This window comes from Sminthopsis crassicaudata, chromosome 5 (assembly GCF_048593235.1).
Source record: "Sminthopsis crassicaudata isolate SCR6 chromosome 5, ASM4859323v1, whole genome shotgun sequence".
Taxonomy (NCBI): Eukaryota; Metazoa; Chordata; class Mammalia; order Dasyuromorphia; family Dasyuridae; genus Sminthopsis; species Sminthopsis crassicaudata.
In genome coordinates this window covers 101,582,996-101,608,010 of record NC_133621.1, presented here as the reverse complement: position 1 = coordinate 101,608,010, position 25,015 = coordinate 101,582,996, and the positions used below count along the sequence as shown (strand labels likewise).

Genomic DNA, 25,015 nt, shown 5'->3' with positions numbered 1-25,015 from the left:
CAACCTTTTGATCATTTTGGGATATAATGGTTTCTTCAACAATTCAGTAGGATAGAGTAAAAATCCATAAAGGAGGAATATAAAGGAATTCTAAGGCAGCAGTGAAAAAGTAATAGTTACAGAACCAAAATCAGACTTCAGGTGAGTGACTTACACCAAAGGTGATTCAGAATTTTATATGGCAACTTATGCCATCATAATGGAGTTTCCATCAAGCCTCAACTGTGAGCCCTATATGGTGAAGAATTGTGGGCCATGTTCTGGGGAAGTGACCTAGTCTTTTCTATTAATTTTAAAAAAAATGATTATATGCTTGAAATAAAAGCTTTTTCTCCTGAAACCTATCTTCTACATCATTACTTTCTTATTTTCTCCCCTCTCTCTCCTAAAAGTTCATTCATAGGAACCTGAAATATATGTTTGTGAACATCTGAACCATTTCAAAAATCAGAGGGTACATACAAAATTGTGTGTTGTTAGGGGAACATTCTCCAAAACTTCTACATGCAGTTCTTCTCCAGTAAGCCAGGAAATATCAGTGTCCCAGCCAATAGGCTTCTTCTCTCTGGAAAATGCAGACATGAGTCTTTCTTGGTTATCATACCTGAAAATCCTTTTAATACACCTCATGATGAAGATATGAAAAGTGGTTACTGAGGGCAGAGTGGTATAATTGAAGGAGCTTTGGCTCCCTACTCTTCCACTGTTAGAAATTTGAATGGCAATAAATTGATTTTTAAGTTTACCCCAAATACATGCATCACTCTTGGACAAACAGCAGGGTAGAGAGATGCATTCTGTTCTTCCAGTCAGCTCCAGCCAAGACCTACAACAGCAGAGAACGGCTTGTTCCTGGGATCCAAAAACCATTCACAGAAAAGGATACTCATATGATAAGATGTCCTCAAAAGGAAAATATTAGAGGATTTACTAATGTAAGGCCTTTACATATGGTAAGTACAAACCTTTTAGAAGAAAGGATGCTCAAATAAAAAAGAATTTAAACATTGGATAAAATTACTGATAGTTTGTGCAGAACTGAGGTCTTATTATTTTTTTTCTTTAAAGAACAATAAGTACTCACTTTTGTATGCTAGGATCTGTGACTTCCTCAATGCTGGTACTCCTTCACCAACAGAGATAACATTCATACTACCCATTACCTCTCTTTACCTCAGCAGTTAGTCTTCATGAGTTGCTGTGGCCAAAAAAATGTCACCAACTAGTGGCCAGCCTTCTGGTAATGAACCTCTCTGAATATAGAATCCCATCAACCAAAGACTCATATTCTATTGCTAGGTCTACATTCAGACTTTTTCTAGCATAGGAGGGAGGATTTGTCAGTGCCTACGATACAGTGGCACAGTTTTGTAGAACCCAAGGTCTCTTTTACACCATAATGAGGTAATGGAATAAAACTTTTTTTTTTTTTTTCCTTTTTTTCTGAGGCTGGGGTTAAGTGACTTGCCCAGGGTCACACATCTAGGAAGTGTTCAGTGTCTGAGACCAGATTAGAACTCGGGTCCTCCTGAATTCAGAGCTGGTACTCTATCCTGGAATAAAACTTTTAAAGGAACAAATTTGGAATTAAAAGTTCTATACTTCCAATTAGTCTAATAAGAAGCCATGAAATCGTTATAAGAAACTCCAGCTATAATTATACTTCTATGATTGTAGAGCAAAAAAGAATATATATTTTTCTAGTTCAGCAAGATTTCTTTGAAGCCATTTCAGAAAAAATTATATAATCTCTTCTAAAACTGAGTTTATTCCTTAAGAGAAACTAAGTTTCACAAAGTGTACAGAGTGTTACAAGTCATACCCATCCTGCCTTCTGTATACTGCACAGCATTCTGGGATCAGGCCTCTCATCATCAATGCCTTCTTTAGACTATCTCGAACAGTTACTCCACATCTTGCTGGTACCTGAAAGAGTAGAAATTATATGGCAGGGATCAGATAATATTTATTTTCATAAATACAAAAAGAAATTTCTCCATTTCCACATGACATTTAAAAGAAAGCAGTTTGCTTTTACAACATATATTCTATAACCAGAGCTACTCTGTGCATTTCTATTTGGATAGCACATACTTAAAATTACAATCATCAACAAAAGTTAATTTCAAAACTTAAAGAAAAAGCCTAAAGACATTGAAGAAAATTGCTGGTACTGGTAAAACAGGAACAGAAAATAGGAAGAAAATAATCAAAACAAAATCATCTGTATAGCTAGACCAGAATTATGATTTAGGTGATAAGACAGATCGGATGTCAACAACAAAAGACTGTGCTATAATACAAATAATTTTAAAAAATAATTTTCGATGTCTTTTGTTTTATGTCAAATGTTAACAACACTAAGTTATAGCTGAACTCAGAATAATGACAGTGACCAAGACTGGCTATACAGATACTGAAATATACCACTTTCTTCTTACTGGGGAAGGATTTTAAATATGGTTACTCTTTCAACTGGTATTGCTTAATTTTTCCTTCTGGGATAACAGGGTCTGTGGTGGGGGAGAGTACAATTTGTTCTGCAATTTCCCCAAATGACAGATATTGTTTCTCTAGTTTCTTGCTACCACAAAAAAAGCCGGTACAAACATCTTGGAATCTATGTGGCATCTATTTTTTACCTCCTTAAAGGTTTACGCTGAGGTACTGCTGAGTCAAAGAGTATATAGAATTTACAGATTTCTCATATAGTTCTATGTAGCTTTCTGAAACTGATGAACCAATTCACCCAAAGTGTGACTGTCTTTCCTTCGATTTTCTGCCACTTCTCACTTTTGTCTTTTTTCACCTTTACCAATCTAATGGGTATGAAGTGAAACTTGAGAGTTGTTTTAATTGACATTTCTCTTACTGTTAATGACTTGCAATGCTTTCATATAAAAATTGATCTGATGTTTTGCATTTATCTTTTGAAAACTTCCATTTCTATTATATGTTGAAGTTTATTTATTAGAAAATGGTTCTCAGTCTTATATGGTAATACCGATTCTATATATTTTACATAGTTATGTGCTGATATTTGATATGAAGTTTTTTTTTAAACTTGGCAGCTTCTCTTTTTATTTAGTTATATATTTTGTTCCAGCAAAAGCTTAATTTGATGAAATCAAAATTGTTTTCCTTTATGATCACTTGTAGCTCTTAAGTTCTAACCATTTTTATAAAATGTACTTTCTTCTATTATCCTCTAATTGTTTTTGATGCAAGCTTTTGTGTTCAAATTGCTTATCAGATTATACAAAAGAGGCAATTGATGTGGGTTGAGATCCCTTTAAGATTCCTTTCTGATTTGCAACCCCCCCCCCCCCCCCCCCATGGCTCAAGAAGCTAGCACCTTTGATTCACAAATCCTGGTCAAAAGCACTCTTTTGAATTCCAATGATATCCAAGCTTTCCCAGCCCTCACAGGATCTGAGCTAATTTGGGTTTTCCCAGCCCCCCCCATCTCCTCAGGTTTCCCTAACCCCCACAAACAGCTTCTTCCTTATCTAAAAACCCATTGAATTCTATTCAATGCTAACCCTGGCTGAAACCAGCCAGGAGCCTGGGACTCTACCCACCTCCTTACCTGGAGCCCATTCTTTGCAGGAGCACAAACATGGCATTCTTACATCAGCCATGCCAAGGGTTCCTGTCTGCCCAGCAACCAGCTCTGGCCCTGGCGTCTTTCTACCTTCACCCTTACTTCCAAACCCCTACAATAAACCTTTTTTTTTTAAATCAATCTAGGTTTTCGGACCTGTAAATTCCTTGACTCTGCACTGTCACTAGACTACACTTAACTATGTATCCTTGCGCCGAACCAAAAGGGGTGACCCTTTACCTAATTCTCATCATGTGGTGGCCTGTATGGGGAACCCCAAAAACTAACCTTAACCTTTTTAGAGCTCTCAGAACCAATCTGGGTTCTTAGATGTTCACGCAGCTTCCAGGAAGAATATCTGTGTTCCTACCAGGGAATCCGGAACTCTGGATAAGGTAAAAGACTTTTTTCTTTCCCTGTCTTGCAGTGGACATCCAAGCCACTTTAGGCGTGGGTCGTTGTTAGAGCTCTACCTCGCTCGGGCACAATTCCTTACAAATTGCTGTGGTTTTACAAAAGTCCTCCTTTTGTCTCACTCTCTGTCTCTAGAGATACTAGAGAAGCTGCGAGAATTTGGAAAACTAAAAGGTTTTACCTGTCCACAATCTAGACACACCTCTGCCTCTAAAAACAAAACAAAAAAAACAAACAAACAAAAAAACCCTTTCTTAGAAGATGCTTGCTTTGAAGAAACTTCCTCCAGAAGACAAAAGACCTTCTTTTGCAAGGCATTCCTAATCACTTTTCTCTCTCCAGAAAACCAGCTCCGAACTCCAAGACACATGGGAGTCTCTTCTTTACCCCTCCCCCCACCACATGGCCGTTCTGAGGACCCCCATTCCTCTCGAGGGTCCCAGGCCAGCAGTCTCTTTGATCTGTTCTGGGGGAGAAATCTGTGTTTGAGCCCCTCTCCCACTCCACTGTAGTGGTCAGGCTGTAGCCACGAGGAGAAAGGTCACTAGATTGGGGGTGAGCCTGGGGAGATGTCTCTACCTGGCTACTCCCTGAACAAAGGTACGAGCTACCCTGATCTCAAGTTCCACCATGAGCTCTCACCATCCGGGAAGCACTGGGTAAGATAACATCTCTTTCTTCTCCCATCCTCTCTCTCAAACCTCTCCCATGTGGCTTGGCAACCTGCCATTTAACTGTATAGTAGGAAAACTTTTAAAATAGGAGCTGAGGCTTTCAGCTGTCTCAGAAAGCAAGCTCGTCTCATACATTATAAAACTTTCTCCATACATTTTAAAACGGGACTCGGTTTCCCTGATTTGGTCATCCTGCTTTAGAGCAATGCCTCCCCTCACAACTTTTCACTGTAGTAGCCTTAAAATTAAGCTTTTCCATGCTCTCTAGGCTGTCTACAAAGACAGAGAATTTTAAAACACTAACTTTTTTTCTTAGCCTCGGGGCGCACTTGCCTGCTCATGGAGAGATAACGCCTCTCTTTATCTCACTTTCCTACCTAACCTTATAAGTAAGTCTTTGCTCCTAGCACACACTCCTATTTTTCTCGATTGGCATTCTATGTCCCCTGCCAACAATTAAAGCTTTCTTTTCTAAACTCAGCCCTGGCTAGGCTGGAGCTTCAAGAAAGACCTGTAGAATGATGGCTAGGGAGTAAAATTACAAATCAAGGCAAATTAAATTAATTGTTAAGAGAGTAAATATGACTTCTGTCTCCATCTTATTCCCTGAACTTCAGCAGTGAATGAGTTGGGAAGATACAGTATATTTGAAAACTCCTTAACTACTTTCAATTTGGCACCTCTCTAGAATCTTTCTCTGCTCTATTCTGCCACTGTTCTCCTTTACTGCCTCAGTTTCCCTAAACTGCTCTCTATCTTGCCTCAGCTTCTCTGGCATTTCAGTCCAAGAAGTCCAGGGAGTATAGAATATGAATAGATTCTCCTCTAAGCTGTCTCTTAATGCAGAGACAAATTCTGGGTTGAGAAATAGCTGACACCTGAACTCCAGGTAGAATTCCAATCTCTCTCTCTCTCTCTCTCACCCAATCCCCCACTTTCTTTTCAGGAGTCACGTATCTCCAATTAGGGTCTGAAACACTCCAATGCCCCCACACTCAACCCACTAAAGGTTGGGTGAGGCAGAATCTTTTGTCTTTCAACTGATCCACTGTTCTCTGCTAAGCACCTAGTTATCCTGGGGTGAAGGCTAGCTGCCTTCCCCTCCCCCCTGCCTCTTGAAAATGGAGTGGGGAAGGGGCCACATGGAATTCATCCACCTACCTTCAGAGAGGCTTGGCAAAAGATTCCAAGGTAGACCCACCTTTAAGCTAATTGATTTATTTTAAGACTTGTTAAAACTGGGGGACTTGTTACAACTGTTTAACTATTGCTGTATGTTTGAGGAATTTTAGGAAATTTACGAAGTCTGTTATGTATGATCTGATAATTTCTGTAAAGAGGGGGAAGAAGGAAATGGATTAAAGCTGGTCAGGAAATTGGGGAAAACTGATGTATTTTTCTTAGGCATTTCTGCCCTACTTCTTATTTCATTAAGTTCAGACTGAATTGGAAACTATTTTACTCTTTGCTTAAAATTTACTGGACTATGATTTGCTGGGTTATGTTTTAACTTTGAAATCCCTTATTCAGTCTTTGGGATTATTCTTTAGAAACAACCAAAAATCAGACACCTGTCCAAGGACTGGCAATTACCCCAATTCCTTAATTACTATTTCAGCATTTCGATTTCAGGACTCTAATAATTAGTTTCAGGTGGCCTGTCTTGGTCTAACTGCATAATTTGCTCAGAAATCTGTCTCCTAAGAGCAGCTCCTGTTCCAGAGAGAAGAGGACAGGTGGAATTACTCCAAGCCCCACTTTTTCCCTCTCTTGGAGCCCCTCTTAGGGTGGCAGGACTGCCTTGAGCACTGCTATTCAACAGAGGCTGAGTTTAATGCACAAATGACCACAGACCTAAAAACTGTCCATATCTGGCTGAGATGCCCCCCACCTGCAGAGATTCGAAAAGGGAGGCTTGTGTGTCTCCCTGAATGAGGAATGCTGTTTGATGCTAATAATTCTGGGGTTACCGGAGAGAAACTGGTTCTTGCCATAAATCCTTGTATTTTTATAGTCTTAGTCTGGTTTGTTTATTATTGTCCTAATTCAGTTTCCCTAATTGTCCCGACTCAGCCCCGCCTCAGTTTTCCTGCTTCTCTGTTCCGCAAAACCTCCCTGGCCTCCTTATCAGAATAACTGATAATAGTAAAAGAATTTAGGTTTAGAATATGAGAATGCCTCTCCCATCCCAAGATATCAGAATGTTTTATCAAAATGCTGTCTCCCCCTGATTGTCATCTCTATGACGACCTACTCCAATAATCTGACTGCTCTTGCCTCTATTTCAGTCTTTCTGATTTATTGTTCATGAGGTTTTGTTTTTCCTTTTCGAAAACCCCCACCCTTTTTCTATCATCGAGGTGAACAGCTCAATTTCCTGGGACTTGACTGACGCTGTTTGGAGCTCAAAATGCTCAGCTGGGTATTTACATTGAGACGACAATTGTAAAATACTTCTACGAAATTGATAAAAATTAAAGTTTTTGTCATTAAATCTCTCTCTTGGGGACTCCCAAAAGGGAATTAAAAGCTATAGAATTGAGGGGAGACTGAAGTTACACTCACTTGTCTTGAAAAACTCCACTGAACAGATTAGCTAATCTATCTCTATCCACCTTGAAAGTAACTTCCTTTGCTGCCATGGAGACACACCCACCAAAGCTAGCTCCTTTCAAAGCAAAAAAGGTTGGGAAAGAACAATAAAATTCAAACTTAGCTTGGGTTTCTGCTACTTTAAATGTGATGCATACTTTGGGAGGATTTATTTCTAAAAGTTTAACTGCTATTTTTAAGAACTTCTTGAAATCTTGGACATTCTGTATAAGTTTAAATTGATTGTATTGTATTGGATCAGAGCCTCTAAAATAATAATTTTTTTTTCTTTGTCCTTTTGAAAATGTTTCTGCTAAGGACAATATGCAATTTGGGATATTTTTTTATGTATTGGGTATTTTAAAGGCAAACTGATTTGCATGAATAATGTCCACTTATGAAACATCTACTTGGATATGATAATTGCTTAAGTTATGAACTTATTGGGACAAATTCCTTACTGCTATCAATATAAGGTTATGATTTCTTGGGCTTATAGGTAATGCTTTTTAGGAGTTTTAAAGCTCCACCCTCTGACAGTTACGGGGACAATTGATTGGAATAAAACTGGATTAAAACTATTTTTGTACTGAAAGTTGAGTTTTAGCTGCTTATGTTATGTTATAGTTATGTTCTTGCATTTTTTTTTTGCCTTCTCACCACCATGGCAAAACACCACAGGGGTTGACCTGGTCCCCCCAGCGTCCTGCTCCCTGGTAGGAATCTGGGGTCTGGCCCTGTTTCCCTTTATCCCAGGGGGCCGGTAAACTGGGTAGGCAATGCTGATGCTTGGCACCCCCTTCTGACTCCTTCCACCCCTGCCCATAAGAGTGGGGAAACTAGGAAGGAAAAGTTCAGGATCTTTGCTTACTTTTCTGATAAGATTGAGGAACCAACTCTATTATTTTAAAGAAAAGCACCACAGTTAAAATATTTCCAAGAGCTTAAACTGTATTCTTATCTTGATCTGCAGCCCTGACAATCAGGGATACACCCATCCCTAGACCCTGCCTCACAAAAGAGCAGTGGCTTATTAAATCTACTAGATATTAAGGCCTCTTGCCTCCCCAGATTTGAGTCCACATTCTTTAATTCCAACCCTGGAGGAAATTAGCTTTGGCTCTCTCAGCATTTTCTCCTACTTCTCTTCAATAGCTAGATGGGCCATCAGCATTCTCATTTCCCCATTCCCCTGAATGTCACCATCTCCACCCTGGATGACACCTCACTTTTAATCTGTTCCCGAGATCTATTTTCTCTAGGCTTCAAACTTTGGATTCTTAGCTGCTCTTCAGCCTGGAGAACATTGACTGGACAACTAACTGGGGACAACTGACCGGGACATCCCTTAGATGCCCTGCTGCCATCCCCCACACCTCACGCCTCACCTCCTGGCATGAAACACCAAATCTCTACGACCCTTGTCAGCTCAAAGCAGTTAAGAAGAAATCACCGCCCCTTTTCCCACATGCATCTAGAGGTGACTGTTTGAGGGGAGAACAAGAAGAAGGGACACCACTACTCTGAAGATCCTTGGAGAAAATCTTCAACCTTGCCTCAAATGAAGGACACTGCCCCAAATCATTTTTTTTTTTTTTTAATGAATTTAAGTTTTAACTGTTTGAGGGGGGAAATGATGCAAGTTGAGGTCCCTTTAAGATTCCTTTCTGATTCCCAACCTCCTCCCTCTCTCCCCTCCCCCATGGCTCAAGAAGCTAGCACCTTTGCGTCACAATTCCAATATCCAGGCTTTCCCAGCCTCCTGGCGTCTTTCTACCTTTACCCTTACTTCCAAACCCCTACAATAATCAATCTAGGTTTTCGGGCCTGTAAATTCCTTTACAGGGGACTCTGTGCCATCACTAGACTGCATTTAACTATGTATCCTTGCGCCAAACCAAAAGGGGTTACCCCTTACCTAATTCCCTCTAACATTTATTAAGGCACTACCATTTGAATGGACATGACAACTCCCCAAATCTGTATTCCTGCCTCCTCTCCCAGCAGCTTTTTCACCCTGAGGGAGCCTCTCTCCTGTGGTCCTTTTATCTGAACTTACGTGTGAGAGAAAGAGTGAGAGAGAATGTGAATTCTTCCATCTTTTGACTAGATCATATGAAACAGTTCTTCCTCCTTGTTTACCAAGGCTTCTATTTGTATACCCTGATTAAGTGAGATAACTTTCCCTATCCTTCTTCTTCTTCTCAGCTTAGGGAATGGTATCACTCCACTACCCATCTCCTTTAGAATGCAAATACTTCATCAGTAAAAAGTCTTTTCTAATGGTTCACATTTGTTTACACTTTTTATGTGTGAGTTTTCTTGACTTCTATGTTTGAATTTCACAATTCTTAGCTGTTCTGGTCTTTTCATTAAAAAAAGCCTAGGGGAAGCCCTCCATTTTATTAGAGATCCATTGTCCCCCCAGTAGAATTATACTCAGTTTTGCTGGGTGAGTTATTTTTGGCTGCCTTCTGGAATATTTTGTCCCAAGCTTTTTGTTCCTTTTTAGTGGTGGCTGCTAAATCATGTGTGAGCCTGACCTTGGCTTCCCAGTACTCGAATTCTTTTTTTCTGACTACTCTAGAATATGGGGTGGATCTTAATTGAAAGACATTTGGAAAGATATGAATAAGAAAGCTTAAAGTAATGTACTCAGACTACTTTAAACCCATTAAAGTATAAAATGGTGTATGGATATCAGTAATTGTTAATAATTATAGCAAATGAAGGAAGGTAGTCTTATTCCTGAATCTTTTTCTTTACTCTAGTGATATAACAAATATCTATTTTCTTTTAAGTTTCCCACAATATGGGGGGAGGAGAAGGTACAGAAGAGGGAACAATGATTATCAGAGTCTCAATCTAACAGTATGCTTAAAATACTGAGACTGAATTGTGCTATAATTAAAGGGGTATGGAAGTGGAACCAAAATAGCCAAGTGACCTTCCCCACTTCCTTACCTGCCCTAAATCTACCAATTTGTTAAGTGTCTTGACAACTAGGATGAAACTTTTATTTATTTATTTATTTTTTAAAATTAATTTTATTATTATAACTTTTTATTGATAGTACATATGCATGAGTAATTTTTTACAACATTATCCCTTGCACTCACATCTCTTCCGAATTTTCCCCTCCTTCCCTCCACCCTCTCCCCTAGATGGCAGGCAGTCCCATACATATTAAATGTGTTATTGTATATCCTAGATACAATATATGTGTGCAGAACCATACAGTTCTCTTGTTGCACAGGAAGAATTGGATTCAGAAGGTAAAAATAACCTGGGAAGAAAAACAAAAATGCAAACAGTTTATACTCATTTCCCAGTGTTCCTTTTCTGTATGTAGCTGATTCTGTCCATCATTGATCAGTTGGAACTGGATTAGCTCTTCTCTATGTTGAAGATATCCACTTCCATCAGAATACATCCTCATATAGTATCATCATTGAAGTGTATAATGATCTCCTCGTTCTGCTCGTTTCACTCAGCATCAGTTGATTTAAGTCTCTCTAAGCCTCTCTGTATTCCTCCTGCTGGTCATTTCTTACAGAGCAATAATATTCCATAACATTCATATACCATAATTTACCCAACCATTCTCTAATTGATGGACATCCATTCATCTTCCAGTTTCTAGCCACTACGGAAAGGGCTGCCACAAACATTTTGGCACATACAAGTCCCTTTCCGCTCTTTAGTATTTCTTTGGGATATAAGCCCAGTAGTAGCACTGCTGGATCAAAGGGTATGCACAGTTTGATAACTTTTTGGGCATAATTAGGATGTAACTTTTACATTAATCATGGTATTTTCATAAAAATATTTACTGAGAACAACTTTTAAGTTCTATTAACTCTATAATAATAGTGACATATGAAAATGATGCGGGTTGTGAACCCTTTAAGACTAGTCCTTTCAGATTGATTTACTCCTTTCTGATTCCCAGCCCCTCCTAGCTGATCAATTCAAGAAGCTAGGACTTTTGATTCACAAATCCTGGTCAAAAGCATCCTTTGAATTCTAATAGGAGATATCCCAACTCTCACAACCCCCATGGGATCTGAGCCAACTTGGGCTGTCCCAGCCCCTAATGATCTGCTGAGGTTTCCCAACCCCCAACCCAGGGAGGAACCAATTTGGGACACCACCCACAGGTCCCTTTAGCTAAATCTCTCATTATAAAAGAGCCAAACTGGAGTCCTCTCTTTGTAGTTTCCAAACATGGCAGCCTTATGCCTGGCCTGCCAAGGATCTCTGCCCACTGGAACTCTGGTTCCGGTGCCCTCTTATCTATATCTTCAACTTTACTAACTAGACTTTAACTTTACTTCCAAACTCTCTAACAAACCTCTTTTATTAATCTAGGTTTCAGGTCTGTAAATTCCTTTACAGGAGACTCTTGCACTTCTACTAGACCTCATTTAACTCCATATCCTTGCGCCAAATTCAAAGGGGTTGTAGGGTAACTCTAATTGACTCCCTGTACCCCGAACCTGCCACTAGACCTCAATTAAACCCTAATTTCATTTAAATACCCCACTCCTAGACCTCATCAAAATCAAATCTAATTTTTTTAAATTTTATTTGTAAATTTTTTGACATTATATATGCATGATTAATTTTTTTTTATAACATTATCCCTTGTATTCATTTTTCCAAATTATCCCCTCCCTCCCTCTACTCCCTCCCCTTGATGACAGGCAATCCCATACATTTTACATGTGTTACAATATAACCTAGATATAATACATGTGTGTAAATACTATTTTCTTGTTGCACATTAAGTATTAGATTCCAAAGGTATAAGTAACCTGGGTAGATAGACAGTAGTGCTAACAATTTACATTCACTTCTCAGTGTTCCTTCTCTGGGTGTAGTTATTTCTGTCCATCATTGATCAACTGGAAGTGAGTTGGATCTTCTTTATGTTGAAGATTTCCACTTCCATCAGAATACATCTTTATACAGCATTGAAGTGTACAGAGATCTTCTGATTCTGTTCATTTCACTCAGCATCAGTTGATTTAAGTCTCTCCAAGCCTCTCTGTATTCCTCCTGCTGGTCATTTCTTACAGAGCAATAATATTCCCAAATCTAATTTTTGTTGCAAAGTATCTTGAGCTTCTGATATAAGAATGCTTCTCACAATTGTTTCTCTTTTTACTTGTGATGCAAATCTGAGTTTACCCAAAGTAAAAATTGATTTAAGAGCATAATCTAAAGATCTAGAAATATTGATAGTATAGCAGCACACCACCAAATACAATTACAGCTTCCTTTATCATTAATTCAATTTTTAATAGAATCATCTTTCATAAGAAATTTCTTTAACACAGCACTAGAAGCTGGAGAGTTGATGGTAATTACACTTTTAAAAAAACTGAATATATAAAATGATGTTAGATTCCTGCTGTGAACATTATTTTCTTATTACATCTGGTATAAAATCTGGTGAATGGATTACAATTTTTAAAAAATTATGTTACTTTTGGACAGTTTCATTAAAACTATGCTTCCTTATCTTGTTCTTTATATACTCATTTTAAAAAATACTATTTTATTTTCCAAATATATGCAAAGAGAGTTTTCAATATTCACCTTTGCAAAATTTTTCTCCTGTATCTCCTCCCTCCTCTTCCCTCTCCAAGAGAGCATGCAAGTCTGATAAAGGTTAAATACTTATACTCATTTTGGACACAAACTTATGATTAAATAATTTTGAACATGCTTTGAGAAATTTGAACTATAGTTATAATAGAACCTGTAGATTTACTCAGTCATTATCATTAGCACCTTGTCCAATGGCTAATCTGCTTGGGTTTGCTGCTACAGTTACCCCTGATTTTAAAATAGCACCTTAGAATGGTACTTATAGCCAAATATGGCCCAAATATTATTAATGTGAGGTAGGAAAAAAGAACCAACTAAAACTGAAATACTTAATATAAATATAAATGAGGCCAGAACTCACAATGAAGTTGAAACTAACTGAAAAGATATGTAATAGATTTTCTTTTGAGGAGCAGGTTGCAACCAAGGCCCAGTGCCCCTAGTTTTTCCCTTGCAACATTCCTTGGGCTATAATTCAGATGCCACTCACAATACTACCTAATGGCTAAAAAATTCCCATTGATGTAATAGGATTCTATGTCCTCCTGAGCTTTTATTTGGGGGGGGGGGGGGGGGGGGCGGGGTGGACCTGGATTAGAAAAACCCTGAATCTCAACTCCTCCTGGCTCTGGGGAAACTAGCTGGTTCCCCTGGGGAAACTCCCACCTCCAATTGATCTGGGAATCACCACCCTTATTTATTTGAAAATTAGCCCTAGCCCCAAGTCATAGAAGGCCAAATAAAATCAAGACTCTGTATCTCAAATCTTTGCTAATGCCCTTACTGAGACTTCTCAGTGAAAATAAACCCATTTTGCCAAAAACCTTGCTTAGAGATTGGGATTGCTAATTCTTTCACAAAACCTGTGATACCAACCTGGAAACCCCATCACTTTTAGAGTATCCTCACCCCTCAACATTGGGTTGATCCCCAAAATTTTCATCCTCGCCAAAGTAAGCCTCTTCTTGCCTCTATTGTGTCTATTCTATAGCTGGGACACCTAAATACCTGGGAAGGTTTGGGTTGTCAGGACCTCTACACTCAGCAGACTTCCTCAACTAGTGATGCCTAGACTTGTAATTCCTTTATCTTTTAGCAGAAGTACCCTTAACTAGGGGACGTGTCACATGTCTTCCTTTCTGGGAATGTCTGAGAGGATGAGGCTTTATAGAATCCAAAAAAATCTAGGACTTGTACCAGGAAAAATGGCCCATCAATGGCTCAATTAACTATAAGTAGCTTGATTTGTTTTGCCAAAAGCAAGGCAAGGGGACTGAAGTTCTGTGTTCAAGCCTTCATGGCCTTGTCTCAAGATCTTAAATTAAGGCAGCACTGTAGGATGTTGCTGATAAAATTTACTGGAGGGGAATTGAAAATAGATACTGATCTTTTAAATAAATATCCCCTGTCAAGGGCTACAAATGAGCAGATGCAAGGTAACCTGGCATGTGAGGCTAATTACCAATTGGACTTATCTATTAACAAGTTTGGAAGATGACTCTACTTAACTATTCTGTGCTGGCTGGATAGGTGGGTATGGACAAAGAAGGGGAAGTGATATCAGTGGGTGGAGTAGTAGGGGGACGGTCATTCTTGGGCGGGAGTGGGAGAGAGGAAGTTGTGGAGATTCCTAGCTCTAATCCCCTGAGAGAGGCCCCAAAAGACCAAAAATTAAGACTTTTGCTTATCCTGATTGATGTCTGATTCTAAGATATCCACGGTCTCAGCAAACTCCCTACTTTCCACTCCTTTAGGGAAACAGGATCCCTTCTCTGCATGCAATTCTTATCAGGAGACTTGTGAATCCCTTCCAGAATCACCCTCTTATCAAAGTCAGGACCTCATGATTGACAATATTTCTTCAATTCTATCCCCCATACCTTCTGGACCAGATCCTGAGACTTCCCAGCCCCACTCTGCAGAGGGCCAGAACTCAGAACTTAAGACTCAGTATGACTGATGAGATAATGATTCTCTAACTAAGCACATACTTAGTGTGGTACTTAATGTAATGTAATGATATAATGTTCTAAAGTTGGTACATGGCAGTGTAGTGTAGCTTTATAATAGTACTGAAGTATTTAAGGGCTGGGACAACTGGGAACACTCTCTCTGCCATAGACACAAGAGAAGACCAGATTCCAGACTCCATCCTTGTGGCTTTCCTGCCTCCTTTACTCTTCCACTAAGACCAAAGACTTGGGCTGATCCCGAGGTCCTCCAGAGAGCTAATCCAGACTTTACACCCTCTGATACAAGGAGCGGGACCCTTTTCCTCCTCCTCAGGATCCTGATTCAGCCACCCCTTCTAACCTCTGCTCTCTGAGAGAAGCAGCAGACTCTCAAGGAGACACACTCAGGGGACAGGTGCCCTTTTCAATGTCAGACCTTTCCCAAATTAAGGAAAAACTTGGCTATTACTCTGAGAACCACACCAAGTTTATTGAGGAGTTTAAGGCCAATGCCCTCCAATTTGATCTTTCCTGGAGAGATGTTAATAATAAACAATCTGCCCCAGATATACGGAAGAAGCTGCAGAAGTCAGCCTTGGGGCTTCAAATTCCCCAGACCCAGCTGTTAGAAACAGCTTTCAGAGTCAAATAGGGACCAAATAGCAGCAAAAGGAGGAAGACTGCAGAATTAAATCAAGAAATGGAAAATAGTCCCACATTTTAGCTGCTGCCATATCTGGGAACCATAGTTCGTGCTTCAGGTGTAAGGGACGGGGCCATCAGGCCTGAAAACTGTTTTTGCCCTAAGTACAACCAGGAGGGCACTGGAAAAGAGACTACCCACAGGTGACAAGCTGCCCCAAATGCTCTGCCCTTCAGCAGGAGTTTGGGGCTTGGTCAAGCTCCCTCTCATTCCACCAGGACAGCCCAGGTATCCTAAGATGTGGCTGGTAAGACCACTGAATTTCTTTTGGCTATGGGGTCTCACTGTCTCACTTCAATACTCTGCTCTCATCTCTCTCTCCTCCATAAGGGAAACTTAATTGTTTGGAGACTTTCCCTTTCCCTTGACAGTTTGGTGACTTGTTTAAACACTCCTTTCTTATTATTCTCTCCTATCCTGCTTCCTTATTGGGGCATGATTTAATAGTGAAATTGGGGAACTATTTTTTCTAATTTTCTTAGATCTCCAGGTGATCTTTTTGTGTTGCTTTCAAAGTTCTCTCATATTCCCCCTGAAATCTGGGAGAAAATAGATTCCTCTCTCTCAGACCAAGGAATTCCTGGGTGAGATACTCAAGACACCCCAACCTTAATCAGGCTGCGGGATCCCAGTGTATTCCCCCATAATTGCCAATACCTAATAAAGCCAGAAGCTAGGAAGGGATTGCAACCCCTGACTGAGAAATTTCTTAAGCACAAGATTTTAGCATTGGCTAAAGATTTAAGGGATTTGGAGATGCTTAATAGCAGTCTCATTCAGTATATGGATGGTACCTTCATCCTCAGCCCCGCCCCAGAGGCTTCCTTATACGCAGTCATAAAAACTCTTAATTTTCTGACCTCTGGGGGCTACAGGGTCTCCTTATCCAAAGCCCACATTGCTTCCCAGTCTGTCAAATATTTGGGCCATAATCTAACCCCCATTCAAGGCCCTGATCAGGCCAAGGCTTTTAAGACCCTGAAAGCCAAACTGACCTGCACCCCTGCCCTGGCTTTACCTAATGTAGAAAAGCCTTTCCCTCAGTATATAGATGAAAGGCAGGGCCATGCCCTGAGGGTCTTAACTCAGTTTCTTGGACTTGATCCCAGCCTGAAAGGCTACTTCTCAAAGAAAATGGACTGCATTTCCCTAGGTTGGCCCTCATGCCTTAGAGCAGTGGCTGTTACAGCCCTTGGGACAAAAGAAGCCTCAAAACTCACCCTAGGGCAGCCATTGGAGGTTTTAAATCCTCACTGGGATCGGAACATTTTAGAAGCCAAAGGGCCTTAGTGGCTTGCTGGTGGGAGGCTCTCCTGCTAGACACCCCCTTCTTGACTCTCCGGGTGTGTCACACTCTTAACCCTGCCACCTCGCTCCCTGAAAACACTCAGTCGGGAGACATCATTCAAAATTGAGAGGAAGCTTTAGATTCTGCCTACTCCAGCCTATCTGACTTGAGGGACATTCCTCTTGACAAACCAGATGGTGAATGGTTTACAGATGGGTCCAGCTTTCTTGAAAATGGGGAAAGAAAGGCAGGATATTCTGTGGTGACTCTCAACAGCACCCTGGAGGCTAAACCCTCACTCCCTGGAACTTTTGCCCAGAAAGCTGAACTCATTGCCCTAACCAGAGCTGTGGAACTGGGAAAATGAAGGAGAGTGAACATCTATGCTGACTCCAAATATCCTTTTCATATTTTGCACGCTCAAAGGGCTATATGGAAAGAAAGGGACTTTTGACAGCAAAGAATTCTTCTTTTAAATATGTGGGGAAAATTTTACAATTATTCAAAGTTGTCCACAAATCCAGAGAGGTTTTGGTCATATTTTGTAAGGGACACCAGAAGGGGAACAGGTTTGCAGATTCAGCTACTGTGCTGCTGACCATTTACCTCTAACTATGGCACTTTTAATCTCCCAGCTTCCTGATTCTTATACCCATTCCTACAGTTCACAGGGACAAGCCCTTGTAGAAGAAAGGAGATACCATCCTTTCTCCTTCAGGCTGGTTTCAAACACCCTCAAGCCAATATTTAATCCTAGAAGCAAGTCAGTGGAAACTCATTTTTGATCTTCACCAAGCTACCCACCTGGAGAAAAATGCTCTTCAATCCCTTGTGAAACATTTTTATAGATCACAAGCTGGGAGAAATGATCAAGCAGGTCTGCCAGGCCTGTCCAGTTTGTGCCCAAATAAATCCTGAAGGAGCTGTTAAACCTCCCCGTCTCCTAAAGTCTGTTCAGAGAAGGGGCACATATCCAGGTGAAGATTGGCCCCCTTGCAGAGGTTTCAAATTGCTTTTGGTCTTTGTTGACACCTTTACTAATTGAGTAGAAACTTTTGGGATAAGAACTCAATGTTTAACAAAAACTGCTAGGAAAATTGGAAACCCGAGTATGGCAGAAACTAGGCATTGACCCACATTTAACACCATATACCAAGATAAGGTCAAAATGGGTTCATGATCTAGGCATAAAGAATGAGATTATAAATAAATTAGAAGAACATAGCATAGTTTACCTCTCAGACCTGTGGAGGAGGAAAGAATTTGACCAAAGAAGAACTAGAGATCATTATTGATCACAAAATAGAAAATTTTGATTATATTAAGTTAAATTTTTGTACAAACAAAACTAATGCAGACAAGATTAGAAGGTAAGCAATAAACTGGGAAACATTTTTACATTCAAAGGTTCTAATAAAGGCCTCATTCCCAAAATATATAGAGAATTGACTCAAATTTAAAAGAAATCAAGCCATTCTCCAATTGATAAATGGTCAAAAGATATGAACAGACAATTTTTGGATGAAGAAATTGAAACTATTTCTAATTATATGAAAAAGTTCTCCAAATCAATATTGATCAGAGAAATGCAAATACAACTCTGAGAAACCACTATACACCTGTCAGATTGGCTAAAATGACAGGAAAAGATAATGATGAACATTGGAGGGGCTGTGGGAAAACTGGGATACTGATGCATTGTTGGAGGAGTTGTGAACCAATCCAAACATTCTGGAGAGCAATTTGGAACTATGTTTAAAAAATTATTAAACTGTGCATACCCTTTGACCCAACAGTGTTTATATTGTGATTATATCCCAATGAGATCTTAAAGGAGGAAAAGGGATCCACATGTGCAAAAAAGTTTGTGGCAGCCCTTTTTGTAGTGGCCAGAAACTGGAAACTGAGTGGATGCCCATCAATTGGAGAATGGCTGACTAAATTGTGGTATATGAATGTAATGAAATATTATTGTTCTATAGGAAACTATCAGCAGGATGATTTCAGAGAGACTTGGGAGAGACTTACATGAACTGATGCTGAGTGAAATGAGCAGGACCATGAGATCATTATACATGACAACAAGATTATACAATGATCAATTCTGATGGACATAGTTGTTTTCAACAATGAAACAATTCAAACCAATTCTAATTGTCCTGAAATGAAGAGAGAGAACTATGGGAACTGAGTGTGGACCATGACATAGCATTTTTACCCTTTCTGTTAATGTTTGCTTGCATTTTTGTTTTCCTTCTCAGATTTTTTTCTTTCTTTCTAGATCTAATTTTTTTGGTGCAGTAAGATAACTGTATAAATATATATACAATTATTGGGTTTAACATATTTAACATGTATTGGACTACCTACCATCTAGGGGAAGAGGGGAGTAAAGAAAGGGAAAATTTGGAACAGATTTTGCAAGGGTCAATGTTGAAAAATTGCCCATGCATATGTTTTGTAAATAAAAAGCTATAATAATAATAATAAAATTAAATTTTATTTTCAATTCCAAATTCATTCCCACCAACTCCTCCAATTATTGAGAAGGCAAGAAAAACAAAACTTGTAACAACTATGTATAGTTAAGTAAAACATATTAGCTATGTCCTAAAAGCCAGAAAGAATAAAAAGAAAAGATGTTTAAATTTGCATTCTGAGTACATCAGCCATCTATGTGGAAGTGGACAGTATCTTTTATCGAGAGTCCTTTGGAATTAAAGTTGATAATTATGTTAATCAGAATTCCTAAGTCTTTCAAAATCATTTATCTTTATAATATTGTTTGTTTTTGCATAAAATGTTCTCCTGATTTTGCACACTTCACTCTGCATGCATTATTTCATTAAAGTTCTCTCAGATTTTTGTGAAATTCCTTTCATTTTTTAACAGAATGACAGTATTTCACCACCTTCATATACCTTATCTTATTAAGGCATTCCTCTACTCCTAACTTTCAAATTAAATTAGTAATTCTTTGTGTAGAATTTGGCTTTAGACTGAGTTATAAAAAGAGGATATTGAATAAAAGGTTTTGATATCACCTTTACTGTAATTAGATTAATAGTATCAGAGGTAATATTGAAGATGACAACACAAAAATGTTGTACCTAATGAAACACCAAAGAATTATATTTATATTATCACTAACTGGCACAATCTTTTTGCAAATTATCATACTGGTTCAAATATAGATCAGAATCACTTAAAATGAGTCCTTTTTAAAAAGGAAAAACAGGTTTGCACTGAAAAATAACACTGATTATTTGGCTGCATTTAGGTTTTATACAATACTGGTTTGGTAAAAATATGCAGTTTACATTCAGATTAATACAATATAATATAGTATTCTATATCTTTTCTGTCTAAAATGTACAAAGAAGATAGAGCAGGCATGATGAAGATATATAAAAGTTACTTACCACAGTCCTCTGTTTGTTGGGCAGGAAGACTCTAACAATTGGTTTTTGTGGTGACTTGGGATTGCTTCTTGACACATCTGTGGGATTCTGAAAAACTGCAAGAGATGAAGGTGCCACTGACAGGCTAGAAGAGGAAGAAGATGTAACTGTGTCTGTTGAGGCTGAGCTAGAAACAGAAAAATCAGTTCCATTTCCCATGGACTCTAATAATTGTTGTTCCCGTTGTTGAAGTGCATCTAGCTTGCTGGTGTATTCTTCATAGGCCTATAAAGAAAAGTAAAATTAAATATTTTATCTTGAATTTGCAATCTGAGTTCAAAGGAGGTCTTAAATTTAAGGTTCTGATAAAGCAATTTTAATAGAATTAGGTCAATAAAATTAGATTAGTAATTAGGATGAAAAAATATCACAGTAATCCTCAGAATATAAAGAATTAGGAAATAGGTTCATGATATATTTTTACTTTGAATCAATAATCTTATTCTTATAGGGTATACAGTGATCATGAAAAGACACATCTTTTACATACACTCTAAGGTCAGTTAGTCTGTGGATATTAACCTCCAAAAAAAGTGCATTTCTCTTCTTATAGATCCAACCTGCTCTTCCTATTGTACCCTGAGTCCAGGTCATTGTCCATTTGTACTGTTGTCAAAGATTGATAGTCTCTAAAGATGCCTGTTTCAATTAAGTTAACAGGCATTCTTCATGAATTTACTTTTTCCACTCAGGTTAGTTAGGTCAACTGAAACAATTATTTTCAAAGATACTTAAAGTCGATTAACTGCTAAACTGGTAGGCTCTTCTCAGGCCTTCTCCTTGATCTGTTTACACTATTGAATGACACTTTTCTTGTCAGTTTTTCTTGATACTGCTCCTTCCTTCCTGGTTATCTTCCCACCTGTTGAGCCACTCAGTTGCTTTTACTGACTCCCTAAGCTATATCATTCCTTTCTATATATGGAAAGTCCTATGTACACAGGCTTTATGATAGGTTCTCTTTATCTTTCTCTGAATTTTCTTGAATTAAACAATCATCAACAGTCTGCAGACATTTCCACCTAGATATTCTGCAGATTTTAAATATGTCTAAAAAAAACCCCTCAGCATTCATACTCCCCCACAACCTTCATCTGAATTTCTTTTTTGTGTTGTGAAGAAGACTTTCCTTCTAATCAATTACGTTTAAAACCTTCAAGTTTGGAGGGGAAGCCAAGACGGTGAAGAGAAGCCTGAGTTCTCCCCAGTTTCCCTTGGAAATAATATTAAAATCAAGCCTCTGAATGGATTCTGGAATGACACAGCAAGACAGTGAAACAAATTTCCAGTTTAAGATAATTTAGAAGGACTTCAGAAAATGTCTGCCTCAATTCGGGAAAAGGGGAATGCAGCCCAGAGTAGATGGTATCCAGGCAAGCCAGGCAGCACAGCACTGATGAGCAACCAAGATCCATCGACCCTGGTTCAGAAGGAGAGCTGTGAGGTTCCCAGCCCCAGTGCAAATTGTCAGCCCTAGAAGTTCAACATAATAGGCACAACTAGACCCTGCTGTCCCAGGACGGCAAGCTAAAAGCACCTAAGACCCTGGCATAGAAAACCAGTGACTAGACCCTCTGACTTTCAGCACAAAAAGCTTGGGGCATACAAACAAAACTAATGCAGACAAGATTAAAAGGGAAGCAATAGGGGGCAGCTAGGTGGCGCAGTGGATAGAGCACCTGCCTTGAATTCAGGAGGACCCAAGTTCAAATCTGGTCTCAGAAAAAAAAAAAAAAAAAAAAAAAAAAAAAAAAAAAAAGGGAAACAATAAACTGGGAAAACATTTTTACAGGGAAAGGTTTTGATAAAGGCCTCATTTTCAAAATATATAGAGAATTGACTCTAACTTATAAAAAATCAAGCCATTTTCCAATTGAAAAATGGTTAAAGGATATGAAAAGACAGTTCTCAGACAAAGAAATTGAAACTATTTCTAGTCATATGAAAAGATGCTCCAATTTATTATTAATCAGAGAAATGCAAATTAAGACAACTCTGAGATACCACTCACTACATACCTCTCAGATTGGCTAGAATGACAGGGAAAGGTAATGCACAATGTTGGAGGGGATGTGGGAAAACTGTGATACTGATACATTATTAGTGGAACTGTGAATACATCCAGCCATTCTGGAGAGAGATTTGGAACTATGCTCAAAAAGTTATTAAACTGTGCATACCCTTTGATCCAGCAGTGTTACTACTGGGTTTATATCCCAAAAAGATATTAAAGGAGGGAAAGGGACTTGTACGTGCCAAAATGTTTGTGGCAGCCCTCTTTGTAGTGGCCAGAAACTGGAAACTGATTGGATACCCATCAGTTGGAAAATGGCTGAATAAATTGTGGTATATAAATATTATGGAATATTATTGTTCTGTAAGAAATGACCAACAGGATGATTTCAGAAAGGCCTGGAGAGACTTGCATGAACTGATGCTGAGTGAAATGAGCAGGACCAGGAAATCGTTGTATATTTCAACAACAATACTGTATGATGAACAATTCTGATGAACATGGCCCTCTCCAACAATGAGATGAACCAAATCAGTTCCAATAGAGCAGTAATGAATTGAACCAGTTACACCCAGCGAAAGAACTCTGGGAGATGACTATGAACCACTACATAGAATTCCCAATTACTCTATTTTTGTTTGCCTACATTTTTAATTTCCTTCACAGGCTAATTGTACACTGTTTCAAAGTCTGATTCTTTTTGTACAGCAAAATAACTGTATGGACATGTATACATATATTGTACTTAAACTTATACTTTAACATATTTAACATGTATTGGTCTACCTGCCATCTGGGGGAAGGGGTCGGGGGAAGGAGGGGAAAAATTGGAACACAAGGTTTTGCAATTGTCAATGCTGAAAAACTGCCCATGCACATATCTTGTAAATAAAAAGCTATTAAAAAAAAAAAAAAAAAAAAAAAAAAAAAAAAAAAAAGGTTGGGGCAGTGTTCAAGTGTGCTGCAGGAGCAGAGCTCAATTTTAAAAGAAATAAGCAAAAAGAATCCTGACCACAGAAAGCTATTGTAGTGACAGGGAATATCAAAACACAAATTCAGAAGAGGACAACAATCTCTAAATGTTTATATGTGAAGCTTCAAAAGAGAATATGAATTGATACTGAGCCCCAAAAGTCCTCTTGGAAGAGCTCAAAAATTTTTTAAAAACTCAAAGAAAAATTGGGGAAATAAATGAGAATGATACAGCAGAATTATGAAAAAAGACTCAATCTCTTGGAAAAGGAAGCACAAAAATTGAAGAAAACAGTGATTTAAAAAAGAGAATTGGCCAGATGGAAAAGGAGGTGCAAAAGTTAACTGAAGAAAATAATTCCTTAAAAATTAGAATTGGGCAAGTAGAAACTAGTGAAGAGACATCAAGAATCAGTCCAACAAAATCAAAAGAACAAAAAAATTGAAGAAAATAGAAAATAGCTCATTGGAAAAACAAATGGCCTGGAAAATAGATCCAGGATTTAAAATGAGTCTCAACAGCATCTTTCAAGAAATTATCAAGAAAAACTGCTCTGATAGAACCAGAAGGTAAAATAGTCATTGAAAGAATCCACTGAGAAATAGGTTAGTTACACACACAAAACAATTAGCAAGAAACCAGAAATTGAATGGCTGAATATATTATGGTATATGAAGGTAATAGAATATTATTGTTCTATAAGAAATGATAAGCAGGCTGATTTCAGAAAAGCCTGGAAAGACTTACATAAACTGATGCTGAGTAAAGTGAGCACAACCAAGAAGAGAACATTGTAGAAAGAAAACAATATTATGTGATTAAATGTGATGGATTTGGATCTTACTAACAATGCAGTGATTCAAAGCAATTTCAATAGACTTGGGATGGAAAATGCCAATTATATTTTGGAAAGAGAGAACTACAGAGACTGAATGTGGGTCAAAACACAGTATTGTCACCTTTTTTGTTTGTTTTTATTTCTTGCATTTCTTTTTTTCCCCTTTTAGTCTGATTTTTTTCTTGCACAACATGACAAATATGGAAATATGTTTAAAAGATTGCACATATTTAACCTATATCAAATTGCTTGCTGTCTTGGGTGAGGCGGAGGGAAGAGAGGGAGGGAGAAAAATTTAGAACATAGTTTTACAAAAATGAATGTTGAAAACTATATTTACATGTATTTGGGGGAAAAATACTATTGGAGGGGGAAAAAAGAAGTCATTGATCACCTCCTGAAAAAGATCCCAAAATGAAAACTTCAAAGAATATTGTAGCCAAATTCCAGAATTAATAGGTCAAGGAGAAAATTCCACAAGCAGTCAGAAAGAAACAATTCAAATATGGAGGAGTGACAGGATTCCACAGGATTTAGCAGTTTCTCCATTAAAGGATTGGAAGAATTGGAATATGATATTCCAGAAGTCAAAGTAACTTGGATTACAACCAAAAATCAACTACCAAGCAAAACTGAGCATAATCTTCCAGGGGAAAAGTTAGCCATTCAATAAAACAGGCAACTTTCAAACTTTCCTGATAAAAATACCAGAGCTGAACAGAAAATTCAGTTTTCAAGTACAAGGCTCAAGAGAAGCATAAAAAGATAAACAGGAAAGGAAAAAATACAAACAACCACACATGTTATTCAATAAGATTAAAATGTTTACATTCCTACATGGGAAGATGCTATTTCTAACTCTTAAGAAGTGTATCTCTACTAGGGC

The 25,015-nt window shown here is 38.4% G+C and overlaps 1 protein-coding gene across 3 annotated transcripts in view; it reads right to left on the bottom strand.

Annotated features, from left to right (window-relative positions):
• The window catches only part of BRAF (B-Raf proto-oncogene, serine/threonine kinase), a 153,155-nt gene that overhangs the window by 66,630 nt on the left and 61,510 nt on the right, over positions 1-25,015 (bottom strand). For all 3 annotated transcript variants that reach the window (XM_074267728.1, XM_074267729.1, XM_074267730.1), the window contains exons 3-5: positions 20,266-20,529; positions 1,823-1,926; positions 463-565 (exon numbers count right to left, since the gene is read on the bottom strand). In XM_074267728.1, coding sequence (XP_074123829.1) covers positions 463-565; positions 1,823-1,926; positions 20,266-20,529 — 471 coding nt within the window. The remainder of the gene's footprint in view (positions 1-462; positions 566-1,822; positions 1,927-20,265; positions 20,530-25,015) is intronic.